At 34.5% G+C, this 16,692-nt stretch overlaps 1 protein-coding gene across 1 annotated transcript; it reads right to left on the bottom strand.

The window, feature by feature from the left end:
- Window positions 1–5,314: 5,314 nt before the first annotated feature.
- Window positions 5,315–7,027, bottom strand: LOC114175054 (tetrahydroberberine oxidase-like). The gene has a single exon (XM_028059809.2). The coding sequence runs from the start codon at window positions 6,991–6,993 to the stop codon at window positions 5,380–5,382; it is 1,614 nt and encodes a 537-aa protein (XP_027915610.1). The 5' UTR covers window positions 6,994–7,027; the 3' UTR covers window positions 5,315–5,379.
- Window positions 7,028–16,692: the final 9,665 nt, after the last annotated feature.

Here is a 16,692-nt window from a genome sequence, read left to right as displayed (position 1 = left end):
ATTTTTTTATTCAAATTGATATTTTTATTATAGATTTTTAATAAAACCAAGTTTCTTTAAATTTGTTTCACATTAAATTTTACTTAAAATTGTTTTCAAATTTTAAATTTATTTGTTTTTTATTGTTACATAAACTAGTTAATTTTTCTTAAATTATATAATTGTTATTTTTATACTAACTAAAACATTTGTATAGAAATTATTGAATTTTACACATTTAAAAATATGCAATTATTTAAAATATAAATTCAAATAAAAATAATATTAAAGTATAATGTAATAAAATATCAATATAATTTATGAATTTTTTTATTAACATTATTTTCTATTAAAAACTTTAAAACAATTTTAAATAAAGTTTAACGTAAAATATAAATTAAAATAAACTTAATCTTGTTAAAAATATTTACTTGAAATATCAATTTTGATAAAAATATTTGTGCATATTTATATAAAAATTAAATTTGGTTTCAATTTGAAGAGGGACAAAATTGCACAATTTTTACAAAAATTGGGACTAAATTGAGACAAAAAATAAAATACAGGGACCAAATTGAAAATGAGAAAATGGCACCTCCCAAATAGTGACACGTGGCACTGTCACTGCCACGTAGCACGATGTCAGCTTGACACGTGGCAAAATTTTAATTTTTTTAAAAATTTTAAAAAAATTAATAAAAATTCAAAAAATCCAGAAGCTGACACGTGGCACCCCATTTAACACCGTTACTCCACCACTAACGGAAAGGACTTGATTGGGTCAAATTTCCCAAAATAAGGACCAGATTAAGATAAAAAATAATTGAGGGACCAAATTCAAATTTTGCTACGAAAATGGGGACTAAAAGTATAATTTAACCTTAATTTTTTTATTCAATTATGAAATTATAAATATAAGTGGATAACAATAAATAATAAAATATTTGAATTACGACAGTTATAAACCTCAGAATATAATGTGAATTGTGGTGTTTTTAAGTGTCATTATTTTTAATTTATTTATTTTCCATTTAACAAATAACGACAGTTTTAACTATCGCAATTTACTCTAAAAAACTGTCACTTTTTACAATGTAATAAGTGGCAGTTGTTGGCGGTTCGCTTGAAATCGCCATATTATACTTTATCGCGACACCAATTGCGATTGTTTTCAAAATCACCACATAAGTAAATTGTGGCAGTTAAAACTGTCACACTTTACAAAAATAACCATCGCAATTTACACTATTTTTTGTAGTGTCATTTGAATTAGAGGTACATGTACTTAATTTGAAAATCAAGTTAATAAGAGAAAGCAATTGATAAGTTAGGGAGGCCCTCATATGGTTTAGAGACAACTATTCACAATGCATTGTGCTTTTGTTTGCATCTTCTGTATAAAATTTATAAAGGCCTTAACCACTTGTTTTCTACTATTGAAGGTAGAAACTTCTAGCATTTCCTTTTGCCTACCTTAATATGGGTTTGGTTTTATAGATAGTTGTATAAGCTACTATTAGTGATGTATTAAGTTGTTGTTAGTGATGTATGCAAAAACAAGGATATACAAAACATGATAACTATTGATTTACATGGGCAACACGTGAAACAAGCAATAAGAATGATAACATTGATTGATTAAACATGATGCATAAGTTATGTGTAGAGGTGTCAATTTGGCCCAGCCCACAAGGCTTGGTCTTGACCCAAGTGGGCTAGGGCCAAAAAATCCCACATTGAAAAAAGCCCCCTTCAAAGAAGCCCACAGGGTCAAAAATCCTAAAAAAGTCCTATGGGTCAGGGCCAATCCATGGGCTTTCATCTTCAACATGAAAAATATATTATATTTTAAAATATATTATTATATGTGGGATAGGCCTAACGACACAAACAAGCACGACGACCTGAAAAGGCCCAACGATCCGGACCTGCCCAACGACCTTGACAAGGACGACGAGCCAGACGGGCTCGACGACCCCGGCAAGCACAATGTCCGAGTCGTGAGGCTCGTCCAGGTTGTCAGACCCATCTGGGTCTTTGGGTCCGCTCGGGTCGTCGGGCACGTCTTGGTTGTCGGGCCTGTCTGGATCGTCAGCCAGTCTGGATTGTCAAGCACGTCTGTCTGTGTCGTAGGGCTCGTCTGGGTTGTCTGGCCAGTCCGGGATGTCAGACCTGTCTTGGTCATTGGGCCCGTCAGGGTCGTCGTGTCTATCTAGGTCATCGGGCTCATCTGGATCGTCATGTCCGTTCGCGTCGTCGCACCTGTATGAATTGTTAGGCCCGTCCGGATCATTGGGCCTGTCAAAACCGTCGAACCCATCTGGGTAGTCGGTCTCGTCCGGGTCATCAAGGTCGTTTGGCCCGTCGAGATCATCATGCTTATCTGGGTCGTCGGGCTCCTTCAGATCGTCAGGCCCGTCCGGGTCATCGGGCCCGTTCGGATCATCGGGCCCATTCAGGTTGTGGGTTCGTTCGGGTTTTCGGGCTCATCCGTTTCGTTGGGCCTTTCCGGATCTTCGAGGTCTTCTGGATCGTTGGGCCCGTCCAGGTCATCGTGTTTGTCCGGGTCGTTAGGCCCATCCGGGACGTCAGGCCTCTCGTTGTCATCAGGCACGTCTAGGTCGTCAGACCCGTCCAATTTGTTGTGCTGATTTAGGTCTTCGGGCTCTAGGGCCCATCCGAGTCATCGAGCCTGTCTGGGGCTTCGGACTTGTCTGGGTGATTGGACATGTTTGGCTCGTCGGGCCTGTTTTGTTCTTCGAACCCGTGTGGGTCGCTCAACAAGATCTTTGACTCTGGCTTAATGTGGTATTATTTGGGGGGTCTAACCCACCTTAGCGCTAACCCTAACCCACTAGAGAGGGGGCTTTGGGGGCTGGAGCTTTTTTTTTGGCCCCATCATTTGGGGCTTTATGAAGAGTGGACCAGGGCTGGCCCATGGGCTAAGTGCCAAATTGACACCTCTAGTTATGTGCATCAACTTGGTCTACCATATTAAATTAACTAGTAATATGATCAAAATGAAGGGAAGAATATGAAGGTTGGACTACATTGAGTTTAAATCCATATTTTTAAGAATTAGGTTTTGCATGTTTCCTAAAGTAATAGTGTTATTTTTGTATGTTTACATCATCATTATAATATGTATCTATAAGATGTATTACAAAGTGACTCCATATTATATTTATTATTATGGCTTAATTAATATTTTGGTCCCTTTATTTGTTGGTTTGATTCATTTTGGTTCCCTTATTATTTTTTGGTTCAATTTGGTCCTCTAATTCTTTAAAAACGTTCAATTTGGTCCCTACCATTAAGTTGATGCTAACACCGTCTCTGTACATGTCATGTGTCATTTTGTGAAATTTTCAATTTTTTAATTTTTTTTTTAAATTTTTTTTGAAATTAAAAAAAAAATAAACTGCCACGTGTCACTTTACGGTTGTGACATGTGTCAATTTAAGAATTTTTATTTAAAAAATATATTACCACGTGGCAGGTCACGATTACCACGTGGCAGGTCACGATTGTGTCACGAGTCAAGTTAACATTGGTTGTTTTCAATTTAGTCCCTCTATTTAAAAATTTGATTCAATTTAGTGTCCCAAGTTTTTACAATAATTCAATTTTGTCATTTTCAACGTGAAACCAAATTAATAATTAAACTTAATTAATATTTATATATTCATAATTTTTTGCGTGGGCTTTAGCCTTCTGGCGTCTCACAACTTGCTGATTAAATATAGACTGGATTTATTTCAAATTTTCTTCGTTTTATGTCTTAATTATAATGATAAAGGATTTGTTCTTATATGATAGTCGATTAAGATATTCTTCAACGACAAACAAATTTAATAAATGCTTTAATTAATAATAGTTTATTATTATAATGGAGGTTTGCAGCAGCTATTTTCTTAGCACTTTTTTCTGTTGTGTTAGTTTTTATTTTACAGATGAATAATGAAACTTGTATTGTATACTATTCAAATGTGGGATCTTGAACTGGTAGAACCTAAGACATGGAACTCAAGGACTTCTGCAGATAATGACTATAACGGCAATAATGAATTAGTTGGCTTCTAGTGGTCCTGGTCTTGTAATGTTGAAAGAAATTCTGAGTTGCTATGTTAATGTGAGGATTTTGACAATTGAAAGAAATTTTGTTTTTATGCTGATCAAAGTCCTAAGCTTTTATTCAGCCGATATGATTTTTAAATGTTATCTTGTTTCACTTTCCTGCACTACTTTAGTATAAATTTTTGTTTTGTTATAGGAACTTGGGGAATCATGTTAGAAAAAAATTGATACTACATTTTAATGTTATTTGTAACTTTAAAATCATAAAGATGATGAAAACTACGAAGACAATTTTTTAGATTAATGAAGTTACAATTATGTAACAAAGAAATCTTTCTATACATGTGACAATTACTTATGACCACACCAACTTAGTTCAACACTTGAAAAACTATAGCCTAAAGATTAGACTAAAGTTTTTATATTTTAGGCTTAAAATGATTTTTATTGTAGTGATGAATGAAATTTATTTTTAATACTAATTTAATTTATGTTAGTGTGACCAACGTTAATGATAGTAATTTAAAAAACAAAGTTTGTGATAAAATGCTTCTATAAGATTAAAAATAAAACAAAAAATAGATAAATGAAATTGTAATAAATGAATAAGATAAGTGTAGATGAAGGAAAGTAGTGCAAATCAACAAGATAAGTGTGAATGAATGAGATTAATGTGAGAAAATTTATATAAAAATAAGAAAGAGAGAAATTATGAGGAAATATCTTTAAATTTGAATCTTTAGATTAAAAATAATTCACGATTTCTTTTCATTCCCAAAAAAAGTATGAATTCATAACATATAAATAAGCGTCAATTCATACTACATGGACCTTACTTATTTTTAATATTTTGTATTCAAGGATAATATAATGCAAATATTTTAAAATTTTAAAATAAGTTAAAAATAATTAGCTCAACTTAGAGTTGACTAAGTTTATTAAGCAGATTCCCTTAGTACTTGCTAAGTAGACTTGATTATGGTTGAATATGTGAAGTTAATCTAATATTAACACAAATATTTTTATTTATTTAAAAGTTATTGTTAGAATAGAGTTAATCAAACTTGATTATTTATTTATTTTACAATTATTTATTTTAGAAACAATTCAACTCTGGTGTCAGAGGTCACACTCTAATATTATCAATTTTATCAAGAATATTATTTTAGAGATAATGTGATATTTTCTTGAAATGATATAATAGTAATGTAAGATTTGAGTCTTATCTAATTTTAAATTTTAAATACTTGGATTACTCTGAAAATACAAATATATGACATTTATTTTATTTCAATTGTAGATACTAGATGGTTTATAGTTAATTTAATTTTCTTCATCGGATAGGGTAGGAATGCTTTGTTCGTCTCTGAAGAAGTTGTGAGGATCAACCTTGGTCTTCACTATAGCCAATCTCCTGAAATTGTTACCGAAATACTTCACACCCCAAATGCTAGCTTGGTCGTAGCTGGTGTAGCCATTGTTATTTACCCCAATGTCAAGGTCTCTGTAATTAAGATATGCAGCTCTTGGAGAGTTTGAAACATAAGGTTCCATATATTTATACACTCTTCTAATCCAATTTATATGCCTTTGTGCAGCCTCGTCCCCTTCCTCTCTCCAAACGACCGCATAGTGAATATGAAATATGTATCCAGATCTGTGTGGGAATGGAAGTTCAGATTCAGAAATGTCGTACATTCTGCCTCCATAAGGGGCGAATTCAAGCTCACCATCTGGAACTTCATAAAGCAAGCGCCATAACCCTTGTAATCCTTCAACAGGAATGGGTTTCATCACATAATCAGATTTTGCTTTGGCTATTATTCGTTCACGAAATCGAGTTCTATTCAGCAAAACTTCATGTGCTTCATTCACTGAAGATCCACCTAACACAACATTCGCGAAGACAACTGAACCAATCCAACTAGTCTCAGTACAGTCTTTTCTATCCAAACCCAGCTCCGGTAAGCTCTTTTGCATCAATGGAATAAGTTCTTCTACACCTCCTTGAAACATGGACACAAAATTTGCTTGTATTGTTTGCTTTCCATGTTCACTTGAATTTACCTTTTTCACGTCCACCCTAATGAATATGCGCTCGTCCATTTTATTCGCCACAAGCTGCCACTTTTGAATGATCTCGGTTGCATTCTCTTCCAATGTCCTTGCAACATTGAACACTGTCACAGTTGATGGAACTGGAACTAGTTTTATCTTCCAAGCCACGATGACTCCGAAGCTTGCTCCCCCACCTCCCCTAATGGCCCAAAATAGATCCTCACCCATGGCTTTTCTGTCAAGAAGATTACCATTCACGTCTATTATGTGAGCATCTATGATATTATCTGCGGCAAGACCGTACTTACGCATCAAGGATCCATAACCACCTCCACTGAAGTGGCCACCAGTGCCTACAGTGGCACACACACCCGCTGGGAACCCTAGCGTTTTGCTTTGCTGGCTAATGGTGTAGTAAAGTTCACCAAGAGTTGCCCCAGCTTGAACCCATGCAGTTCGGTTTTCTACGTCAACTGTGATTTGTCGAAGGTTTATGAGGTCAAGGACGACAAATGGAACCTCAGCAACGTAGGAGAGACCCTCATAATCATGGCCTCCACTTCGGGTTCGAATCTGCAGGCCATGGCGTTGGGAGCAGATTATGGTGGCTTGAATGTGGGAAACGTCGAGTGGTGTGACAATGACTTGGGGTTTTCTGCTTAAGTTGAAGAACCTATAATTTTGAATGGGAGCATCTAGGACAGAGGAGTACGAAGAGTTGGTTTGTGTGAAAACAACATTGGAGATTGAGTCGGTGATATGGGGATAGTTGTAAAGACATTGAACGAAGTTTTCAGGAGTATGAAGTGAAGGAGGTTCAAATGAAAATAAAAGAGCAATGGCAGTAGTGAAGGTGAAATAGGAGCTTAAATGCTTCATTTCTGTGGATTGTTTGTTGTTGCTATGATAAAGAGCAGTGCGGAGACTCTAATTTATAGTAGTTTGGTGTTTAATTTTGGAGAAAATTTTCCGTGTGAAATAACCATTTCCCCCAAAATATAATATCGTTGATGTTAACATCCAAAAGTAAAATGTGAGAAATGTTGACCAACGTTAACAAAATGTGGGAAAGATTTTTTTTTTTTGTTTTTTTGTCGGGCTTTTTAATGGTATATAGAAGAATAAAAAAAAAACTTAATTCACAAATCATGTCAAAACTCAGCTACAAAATATTCTTTAAGGATGGTAACTTAAAATAACAATCATCTCATAACTTAAAATATTAATATTTAAAGAAAAATCTTTTATCTTTTAACTTAAAATATTATAAAAATTGTACTTTGACACTCTCTCATGGAAAAGCAATTATTGGAAAACTTATTGTAACAATATATTAATATATATTAGTATTTTAAATTAAAAATAAAAAATATTAAAATACTACTTTGTGAATTTGCCGCTGGTAGGTTCAATTCAATGTATCAGTTTCCAATTTTATAATAAAAATATTTTAGACAACATTAAAACAAATCACGTGTATAAATATGTAGTCTAAACATAGTAAAGACAACACTTATTTAGACGTGGCTTAAAAACTATCTTAAATAATATTAATATAAATGTTGTTGGTAAAAAGTGTGGGTTAATCTAGTCTAAAATACACTAAAAATTAAAGTTTTTAGATGAAAAATATTTCATCCTTCCTTTTTTGATTGAAAACACAAAACTTAGTTTAAAAAATTTGAATTTTGATTTTAGACCAAAAAAGCCAAAAACTCACAATGTTGAAAATATGAAGTTTTGAAAAACAAGTACATCAATGCTGTTTTTTATGAAAATTTTAAACAATAATTTTAATATTGTTGTCGTACTGAAAAAATTGTGTCTTATTACCTATAGCTACACTTACCTAGACTACGTCTAAAAATTTGTTGGAGTTATTAAATTATTGAAAGAATTGTCAATTCGGAATAATTGCTATCCTCGTACTATCGTTTCCTAGGTTTGAGTAGTTGTCGGCATGTAGAATCGAAAATTTATTGAAGAAATTTAAGACGTATATTTTTTCAGATAACCTCCTTTGTCATTTTAAGAACAGATGTTACATTAACGAAATCTTTTATATTAATATTAATTCTCTATATTAACTTTTATCATCAAATCATAATCATGGAAAAGTTTTTTAAGATAATTTTATCGATAATGTTGAATGAGTTAAAATTAAAGAATTTCTTAATGTGCCAGTTATTTATCAATTTCTACCAAATTCGAAATACTAGCTAGAACACCTTCATAAGTATTTTTAAAATTATAAATAAAATGGTGGAAAAAAAAATCAAATCAGATATTTTTGTGATTTATATTTAATAAATACGTCGAATAAAAAATACCACTATATAAATCATCTTTGGTTTCTAAAAAAATATTAAAGGGTAGTAACATAAATTTATTGCAAGATAAAATATGTTTTTTGTAAAGGGTGCAGATCAACTATGACAAAGCTAGTATGTTTTAATTACCACAATTATTTTATGTGGAGAGAATATATCACACTGATGGCTTTTATAGTATATTATATATAACAAAATGTTCCATTAGAAACAAATTTAAATTTTAGTGATTATTGTTAGTAACTATTTAGATATTAATTTATAAAATAAAAAAAATTATAATTTGTCTTTAAATTAGTTTTTAAAATTTATCTACCAAGATTTTAGTTACCAAAAATTAATCACTAAACATTAATTATTAAGGAAATTTTGGTTTCTAAACTAGTATCTAAATAATTAATGATCAATTTAGTAACCAATTAAAATTTTTTATTTAAAATAGAGACTATTTTAGTAAACAATAATATTTTATTTTGTAAATTGATATCTAAATCGATAAATTAATAATTTTTAGTCATTAAAATTAGCTATTGATGAGATGTTTTCTTGTAATGATTAGTTTTCTTCATTCAACTTTTATCATATTTATACATTAGCTGAACTTCCAATAGATATATTGCTAATAAATTGTCAACTTAAAAATGAAATTGAATTATATAATAGTTTAGTTTATATATTTTACATACTTTCACTATCATTTACGTGTTTAAATGAGAGCCAAATAGAATGTAGCTGAGATATTTTGCAAGTTGCGTCGCGTTAAAAATGTGATTGAATTATTTTGTACGTTGCATATATTCTGTAGCAACAACACGCTCACTTCATTTTCGTATTTAAACGACCGCCAAAGAGAGGTGTCTTGTTCCTCGCATATCTTTCCCATAGTATCCTAGGAATTTATTGCCACATTTGCAAGCTAGGCCCACCATGCTTGACCAGAAAATGATTCATTTTCATTTTGTAAGGTCCATTTATTCTGCTCCTTTTTACCTTAAGGGCTGCCCCAATCTTGTGGGCCTAATTAAGGGCTAGTCCAAAAGGGAAGGATCAGACCTAATCTGTCCCAACCCTAATCTTGTGCTCTTTTTCGTAAAACAGAAACATTTGTGCCTCCTTGAGCAGTTGCACTCTCTGCTAGGGTTTGCCTCCTCACCACTTTCAAGTTCGCTCGAGCTGTTCCTACTCCACGTAAGTCATCCTACATCTCGTGCCATCCATTTCTTGGTATCTTTTCGTGTTTTACCCAACTAAGCCTCTGTGATGAGCTTACCTTGTATTATGTTCCGTGGTTTTTCCAGCTCCTAAGCGTACTCCTTATTCTGTTGCGTCTGTGTCTACCATCGAGGTCTTGTTCTAGCTTATTCTAGGTACGGGAAGTTAGAACCTCTTTGTTTAATGCGATTGTGGGATGTTTTGCTTGTATTTTTATGATTCTTGAACTAGTATGTTGCTGTGAATGCATGGAATGGTTGGTGTTGTTGTTGGTGTGTGAAAATACAATTGTTGCAGGTACGGACAGTAGCGGCGACTGATAATCTCGCCCAAGCGAGTTTGTCTCGCTCAATTTTGAGCAAGCGAGCATCTCGCTCAGGCGAGGAGAGTGTCGCCTAAGCGAGAACATGCAGAGGCCACTCTTCCAGATTCTCGAGCTCTCGCCTAGGCGAAGGGAGCTCGCCTGAGCTTGAGTCTCTCTCGCCTGGGCGAGGACCTTCAGCCTGAGCGAGGAGCTGGGCGAGAATGCATTTCAGCTTGGTGTTCTTCTTGTTCTTGAGTGGTTAACCTGTATTTTATTGTATTATTATATGATGGCATGGGGGAAATGAGTATGCATGAGTGGGAGGGTGTATGGGTTATGAACAATGGGTTTTGAATAATGTTGGATATGTAATGAACATGAGATGGTTGATATCAAAATGGCACGGTGTCGGCATGAGGTGAAATGCTATTATTATGGTTCAGGATGGATGAGCTGGAATGGTATTCAACATGAAATATGTGAATGAGGAATTTGGTTATGCAGGTTGGCATGAGAGTCTTGTGCATGATAATGGTTAATTTATTGACTGATATGCTTGGTCCGTTTCAGTGCGTAAATCCTTGAGATCTCTAGGTGGGGTCTCAGGGTCGTGCTTCAGTGGTCGGGACGTAATTCCATGGCCCCTATTAGTGGGTGTCCATGGTGGTGCCCCATCTGTATAACTGGGTAAGGATTCAAGGTTGCATCCTGACACTCTAAGGAGTCAGTTAGCCTCATCTAGAGCAGACCGACTCCTGTGGTGAGAGTAGCAAGAGGCCTGAAATTCATTAAGGGCTAACCTTGTGGTGAGGGAAATTGATTCATTGTAACACTTGTAACACATAGCTCGGGGGTGAGCAGCTCGGGGGTGAGCAGAGGTATCCACCACAAGTGCGAGCATTTGCTGAATCCGACCAGGTTATACATATCCGGATGAGTCGAATGGTGTCGTAGTGTATTGTCTGAAAAGTCATAACATGCTTGGTTGATATGAGTATATGACTTTTATTGTTGTGTGTTCTGCTATGTGGTACTCTCTTTTGCGATGATCATCAACTTGTTGATGTGAGCAGATGCGAGGAACACCCGTGGGCAACAGGGAGGTGATGGTTCCGCCGCATAGTCTCCATGGGCTGGACTTTATTTCTTAATGGGTTTTCTTTAGGGCTATGGCCCATGTTTACTTTATGCTTTATTACTCTACTCTCATTTGTTAGACTTTTATCTGGTTTTTCGTTGGTATCGTGGTGTGCCTAGCTTTGTAGAGGTTGTGTTAGGGACCCCAGGACTACGCTGTTGTACTATCTGTGTGTGACGTTTCTTTTAATTTCACTTAATAATTAAATGAGACGTTACACATTCAATTTCAAACAACGTCATCTAAAAATTCAACAATGAAATTACTTCACAAATTACCATTTACTAAATTCTAATGTAGCCATAAGATAATCGTGTCACTGTTCTGCTTTAAATTAATTTTTGTTTTCATTCACTTTTAATTCCTTATCAAGTACTGGTTCACAGTAGTCTTTTGTCTGGTATAAAGAATAAAGCCATACAAAACAAATGTATGTTTATTATCTTCAAGATAACAACTTTTAACTAATTCCCAGAATAATTCCAAAGGTTAGACATATCATGACTTTTTAGTTTTAATATTTATAATGAGCTAGAAAATCAAGTTGACTAAGTAGCTAGAAAAAAAAACATAAATCAAACCAATATTATATGTGAATAAGTAGTATTAGAAAGGAAAGTCAAGTTCCAGAACTCCAACAAATATGAATAAATATAAATGACAAAAAAAAAACTCAAATCTCACTAAGGTGTATATTATACAAAAAATATCCATAACCTAATTATCATGTAAAATTTAAAAAATAAATCTATGACTAAAGTTCTAATGATGAAATTAAAATTATTTACAAAAATTTTAAAATAAAGAAATCCATTGACTTGTGTAAGGCCCAATAAATTGTTTCCCTATTCTGCCCTAAATTAAAAGGGCTGCCCTAATGTAATGGGCCTAAGGGCTGGCTCAGAGGATAAAACCAAATCCTAATCTACCCTAACCCACTCACTTTTCACTCATTCACAGAAACGTAGTCGTCTCCCTCCGCTGCCCAAAAGAGCTCTGCTAGGGTTTACGTTATCTCGATCAAACAAAGCTCAACTTCGTTCTATATTCCACGTAAGTATTCCTTTAGCTAATGCTGACCTTTTTTCAGTTGCGTTTCTATTATACTAGTTAGGGTTTCGTAGTAATCTTACTCTGGTTTTGTTCCATCGTGTCTCCAGTTTTGGATCTGCCCGTAGAAATGTGGTGCTCACGGTTGCATATCGAAGTTTCTGTTAGCTTTTCCAGGTACGGGAAGCTAGGGTTCACCCCTCTGTTCATGTTGTGCTGCTTATACTACTGTTTTATCATTTTAAAATGCTTGGTGTGTTGGTGCGAACATAGGTATGGTAATATTAACCCTTTGGTGAATCTGTTGGGTGTTTGTGCACGAGAGAATAGTGGTGAAAACTGGTTTTCTCGCCCAAGCGAGTATGGCTCGCCTAGGCGAGATCAACAGAGGCTCGCCCCAGATGCTTCACGCGAGAGGTCGTTCAGGCCACCCACGTTACTCCTGAGCGAGCGAGCATCTCGGCTAAGCGAGATCCCGCACGAGGCTACTGTTCCCATTTTCGAGCCCTTGCCTAGGCCAAGGGGGATCGCTTGAGCGAGAGCTTCTCGCTTGAGCGAGACCCTTCAGCCTGAACGAGGAGTTGGGCGAGGCAATGCGCTGTTTGGTTGTTTTGTTGCTCTTGGATGATTGGTACTTGCTTTGGGTATGATTGCTATGATGAAAAATATATAATGAATTGCTATGTATGAGTGACATGATTCATAAATGGTGAATGATGGGTATGGTATGAACTTGACATGTGAACTAAATGAGATGGTTAGTGTTAAAGTGGCATGGTATTGGCATGAACTGAAATCCCATAATTATGGTTTGAGAGGAATGGTTGAGTATGGAACCACTGATAAAGAAACAAAAAAGGGTGAATTATCAAGAGATGGTATGTGATGTATATATATATGTATGATAAATCTTTCTTGATTGATTATGATTGGTCTGTGTCAGTGCGTAATTCCTTGGAAATCCCTAGGTGGGATTTTCGGGTCGCGCTCCAGTGGTTAAGACGTAATTCCATGGCCCCTGTTAATGGGTGTCCATGGTGGTGCCCCATCTGTATAACTTGGTAAGGATTCAAGGTAAGGTTGTATCCTGACACTCTAAGGAGTCATTTAGTCTCACCTAGAGCGGGCTGATTCCTGCGGTGAGAGTAGCAGGAGGCTTGAAATTCATTAAGGACTAACATTGTGGTGAGGGAAATTGATTCATTGTAACACTTATGACACATAGCTCGGGGGTGAGCAGCTCGGGGGTGAGCAGATGTATCCACCACAAGTGCGAGCATTCGCTGAATCTGACCAGGTTATATGTATCCGGATGAGTCGAGTCGTGTCTTAGTGTATTGTCTGAGAAGTCTTAACATGCTTGGTTGTTATGTGTATATGAGATTGTGAAAATATATCTGATTATATGGATGAGATCTTTTATGCTCTAGCTTACCCTACTTTTATTATTGTGTGTTCTGCTGTGTGGTACTCTCTTTTGCGATGATCATCAACTTGTTGATGTGAGCAGATGCGAGGAACACCCATGGGCAACAGGGAGGTGATGGTTTCGCTGCATAGTCCGCTTGGACTGGACTTTAATTTCTTAATGGGCTTTCTTTAGGGCTATGACCCATGTATTGTTTTATGCTTTATTGCTCTACCTTTATCTGTTAGACTTTTCAACTGGTTTTCTGTTGGTATCGTGGTGTGCTAGCTTTGTAGGGGTTGTGTTAAGGACCCCAGGACTGCGCTGTTGTACTATTTGTGTGTGGCGTTTCTTTTAATTACTCTTATTAATTAAATGGGACATTACAACTTCTATGATAAACTAAACAAAATCTATGCTAGCAATATGAGTACCCGCACTTCATTTAAACATTGTCCTCAATGCGATAATGTCATAGAGAAAGAAAATCAAAACCAACAAACAAAATTAAAAAAAATGCATGAATAACTAAATAAAGTAGCAAAATGAATATAAAGAATTATGGCATCTAACTTAATTTGGGAATTAATTTGTCAAAGTTTATTTTCTCAAATTTTATGTAACATAATTTACCCTTTATACTATTTACTAGACTATATTTACTGTTTCTAACTATATTAATTAAAAACAATATGAAAATTCTACTAATTAATATTATTGAAACCAAAATTTGGAAGTACATACCTGAGCACATTCAACTTATGCTCAACAACTATTTCCAATCTATCCACCTATGCATTGAGTTTTTTCTTTCTAATTGAAAATCTACAACAATCTCTCCTTTAAGGAAGACGGTTGAATGCATGATAAGGGAAGTGTAGGAACATCAATATTACAGTTATAGGATCAACATCAGAAATATCACAATGATCAATATGATCAAGAACAACATCAAAATCATTAGTAGTAACATTAACAAGAGCAAGAACATGAATATCATCAATATGTATATAAAAAAATTACATCAACAACATCAACATCAAAAGTTGCGAGAATGTCAACAAGAACATCAACGACTGGAGCATGAGATATATCAACATGTACGATTGCAAGAGTATAAATATGAACTTCTACTATAGGAGCTTCAACTACATCATCATAAAGTACATAAAGTGGAATATTACTTCAAGCATGAAGAATGTCTCATGATCTATAACTGAAATAGAAAGTGGATGTATGACAAAATTAATCTCAGCACATATGACATACATGCTAGAATCACAAGTACATCCAGTATAAGTTTATAAAAATTGAGATAAATAAAAATCTAAGTCTAAATCTATGCATTTTTCAAACTGATATATATTTTTTCTTCATGAAGGTCTTAATTTTCAATATGCGTTGCTTCTATTAGAAACACATAAGCAGACATGTCAAAGTGAGCCAACCCGGCTCACACAGGTTGACTCACCACGAGCCGGAGTGAGCCAGAAATTTTGCAACCCGTCTTAACCCACTACGGGTTGGTGGGTTAAGTAGGTTGGCTCACCAACCCACATAAAAAATTATTTATATATTTATTTCTAAGTATTCAAATATTTAAATATTTTTTTAAGAAACCCATGAGATGTTAATCAAAGTAAAATCAAGAACCAATGTCTTCATCATGCTCACCACCAATATATGATGAATTGTTTCCAAGAAAGTGTCCATATTGTTCTAGAAAACATGGCTAATATTACACATTTTCTGTCATATTATTCAACAAAATATAAATAAAAAAATACACATTTTTATCATGCTAATTTAGAAAATTTATTTATAAGACGGTTGCATGAGTAATTCACTATAAAAATTATATTTAAAGATTAAAGTATTAACGTATATAACTTGACAATCAAATTAATGAAACATTAAAACTATTCAAATATTATTGAGCAACATTCTAGCATTTAAAAATATGAAATTGTGAACCTATATAATTAGGAGTAGTAAACAATTATTAAAAAAAATTGTAAAAAAATATTGGTGGGTTAAGTGGGTCAACCCACCCTCAACCCGGCTCGAACCCATTTAATCCGTGGGTTAAGTGAGCCGGATTGAGTTTAACCCACTTTTGAAAAAAACTGAATTTTTCTGAACCCAACCCGGTTCAAACTTGTGGTGAGCGGGGTTAGCTCACGGTTTGAAACCCATTTTGACATCTCTACACATAAGGTAAAATGTGGAGAAAAAGAGTATTTGTTATATCCATAAATATTAACAATACAATGATATATATGCTCAGACTAGACACCAGGTGAGTCACCATATTTACCTAACATAAAGATAAAATGACACCTCACCTAATGTTGTAATAAAAACAGAATACGTATATAAGAATGATATTCTAGTAGTCCTTCTCAAACTTAAGGTTATTGAAAATAATATATAACATTGAGTTTGTTATGTAAGGTAGAGAAGTGATCATGGGAGAGAGGTTTGGTTAATATATCAACAACTTAATCTACAGTAGGGATGTGATGAACAACTAAGGAGTGATTTAATACTTTTTCCCTTACAAAGAAGATTTCAAATTCTGTGTGTTTGGTTTGGGAGTGTAGGACATGATTATGACTTAATGCAACTACACTATGATTAACACAATAAATAATAGGAGTGGTACATTATATTTTGAGTTCATGAAGAAGAGATTGCAGCCATAGGATTTCAGTAGTAGTAATAGCAAGATTGCGGTATTTTGCTTCAGTACTTGAATGACCAACCAAGGTTTGTTTCTTAGACCACTAAGATACAAGAGTAGGACGCAAGAATATACAAGCACTAGAAGTGGAACAACGATCATCAATGTCAGATGCCCAATTTGAATCGCTAAAGGTTGTGATAGAGTACTGATTTTGTATTAGAGAGGCAGACTCAATGTGTAAACCACAAGACAAAGTGCCTTTCAAGTGATGCAGAATACGTTTAACAACTTTCTAATGTTCAAGAAGAGGTTGTGCCATGAATTGACAAAATTTATTCACATTATACCCAATTTATGGTCTCGTGATGGTGACATATTGTAATGCACCAACAATAGAGTAATAAAGAGAGGGATTATCCATATATTCAGAACCTAGTTTGGAGAGTTTGA

The sequence above is a fragment of the Vigna unguiculata genome, chromosome 3 (genome assembly GCF_037176805.1).
Source record: "Vigna unguiculata cultivar grain cowpea cultivar isolate G323 ecotype 2 chromosome 3, ASM3717680v1, whole genome shotgun sequence".
Taxonomy (NCBI): Eukaryota; Viridiplantae; Streptophyta; class Magnoliopsida; order Fabales; family Fabaceae; genus Vigna; species Vigna unguiculata.
Note: the sequence above shows the minus strand (reverse complement) of the source record. Positions and strands in the feature narration are given on the sequence as shown.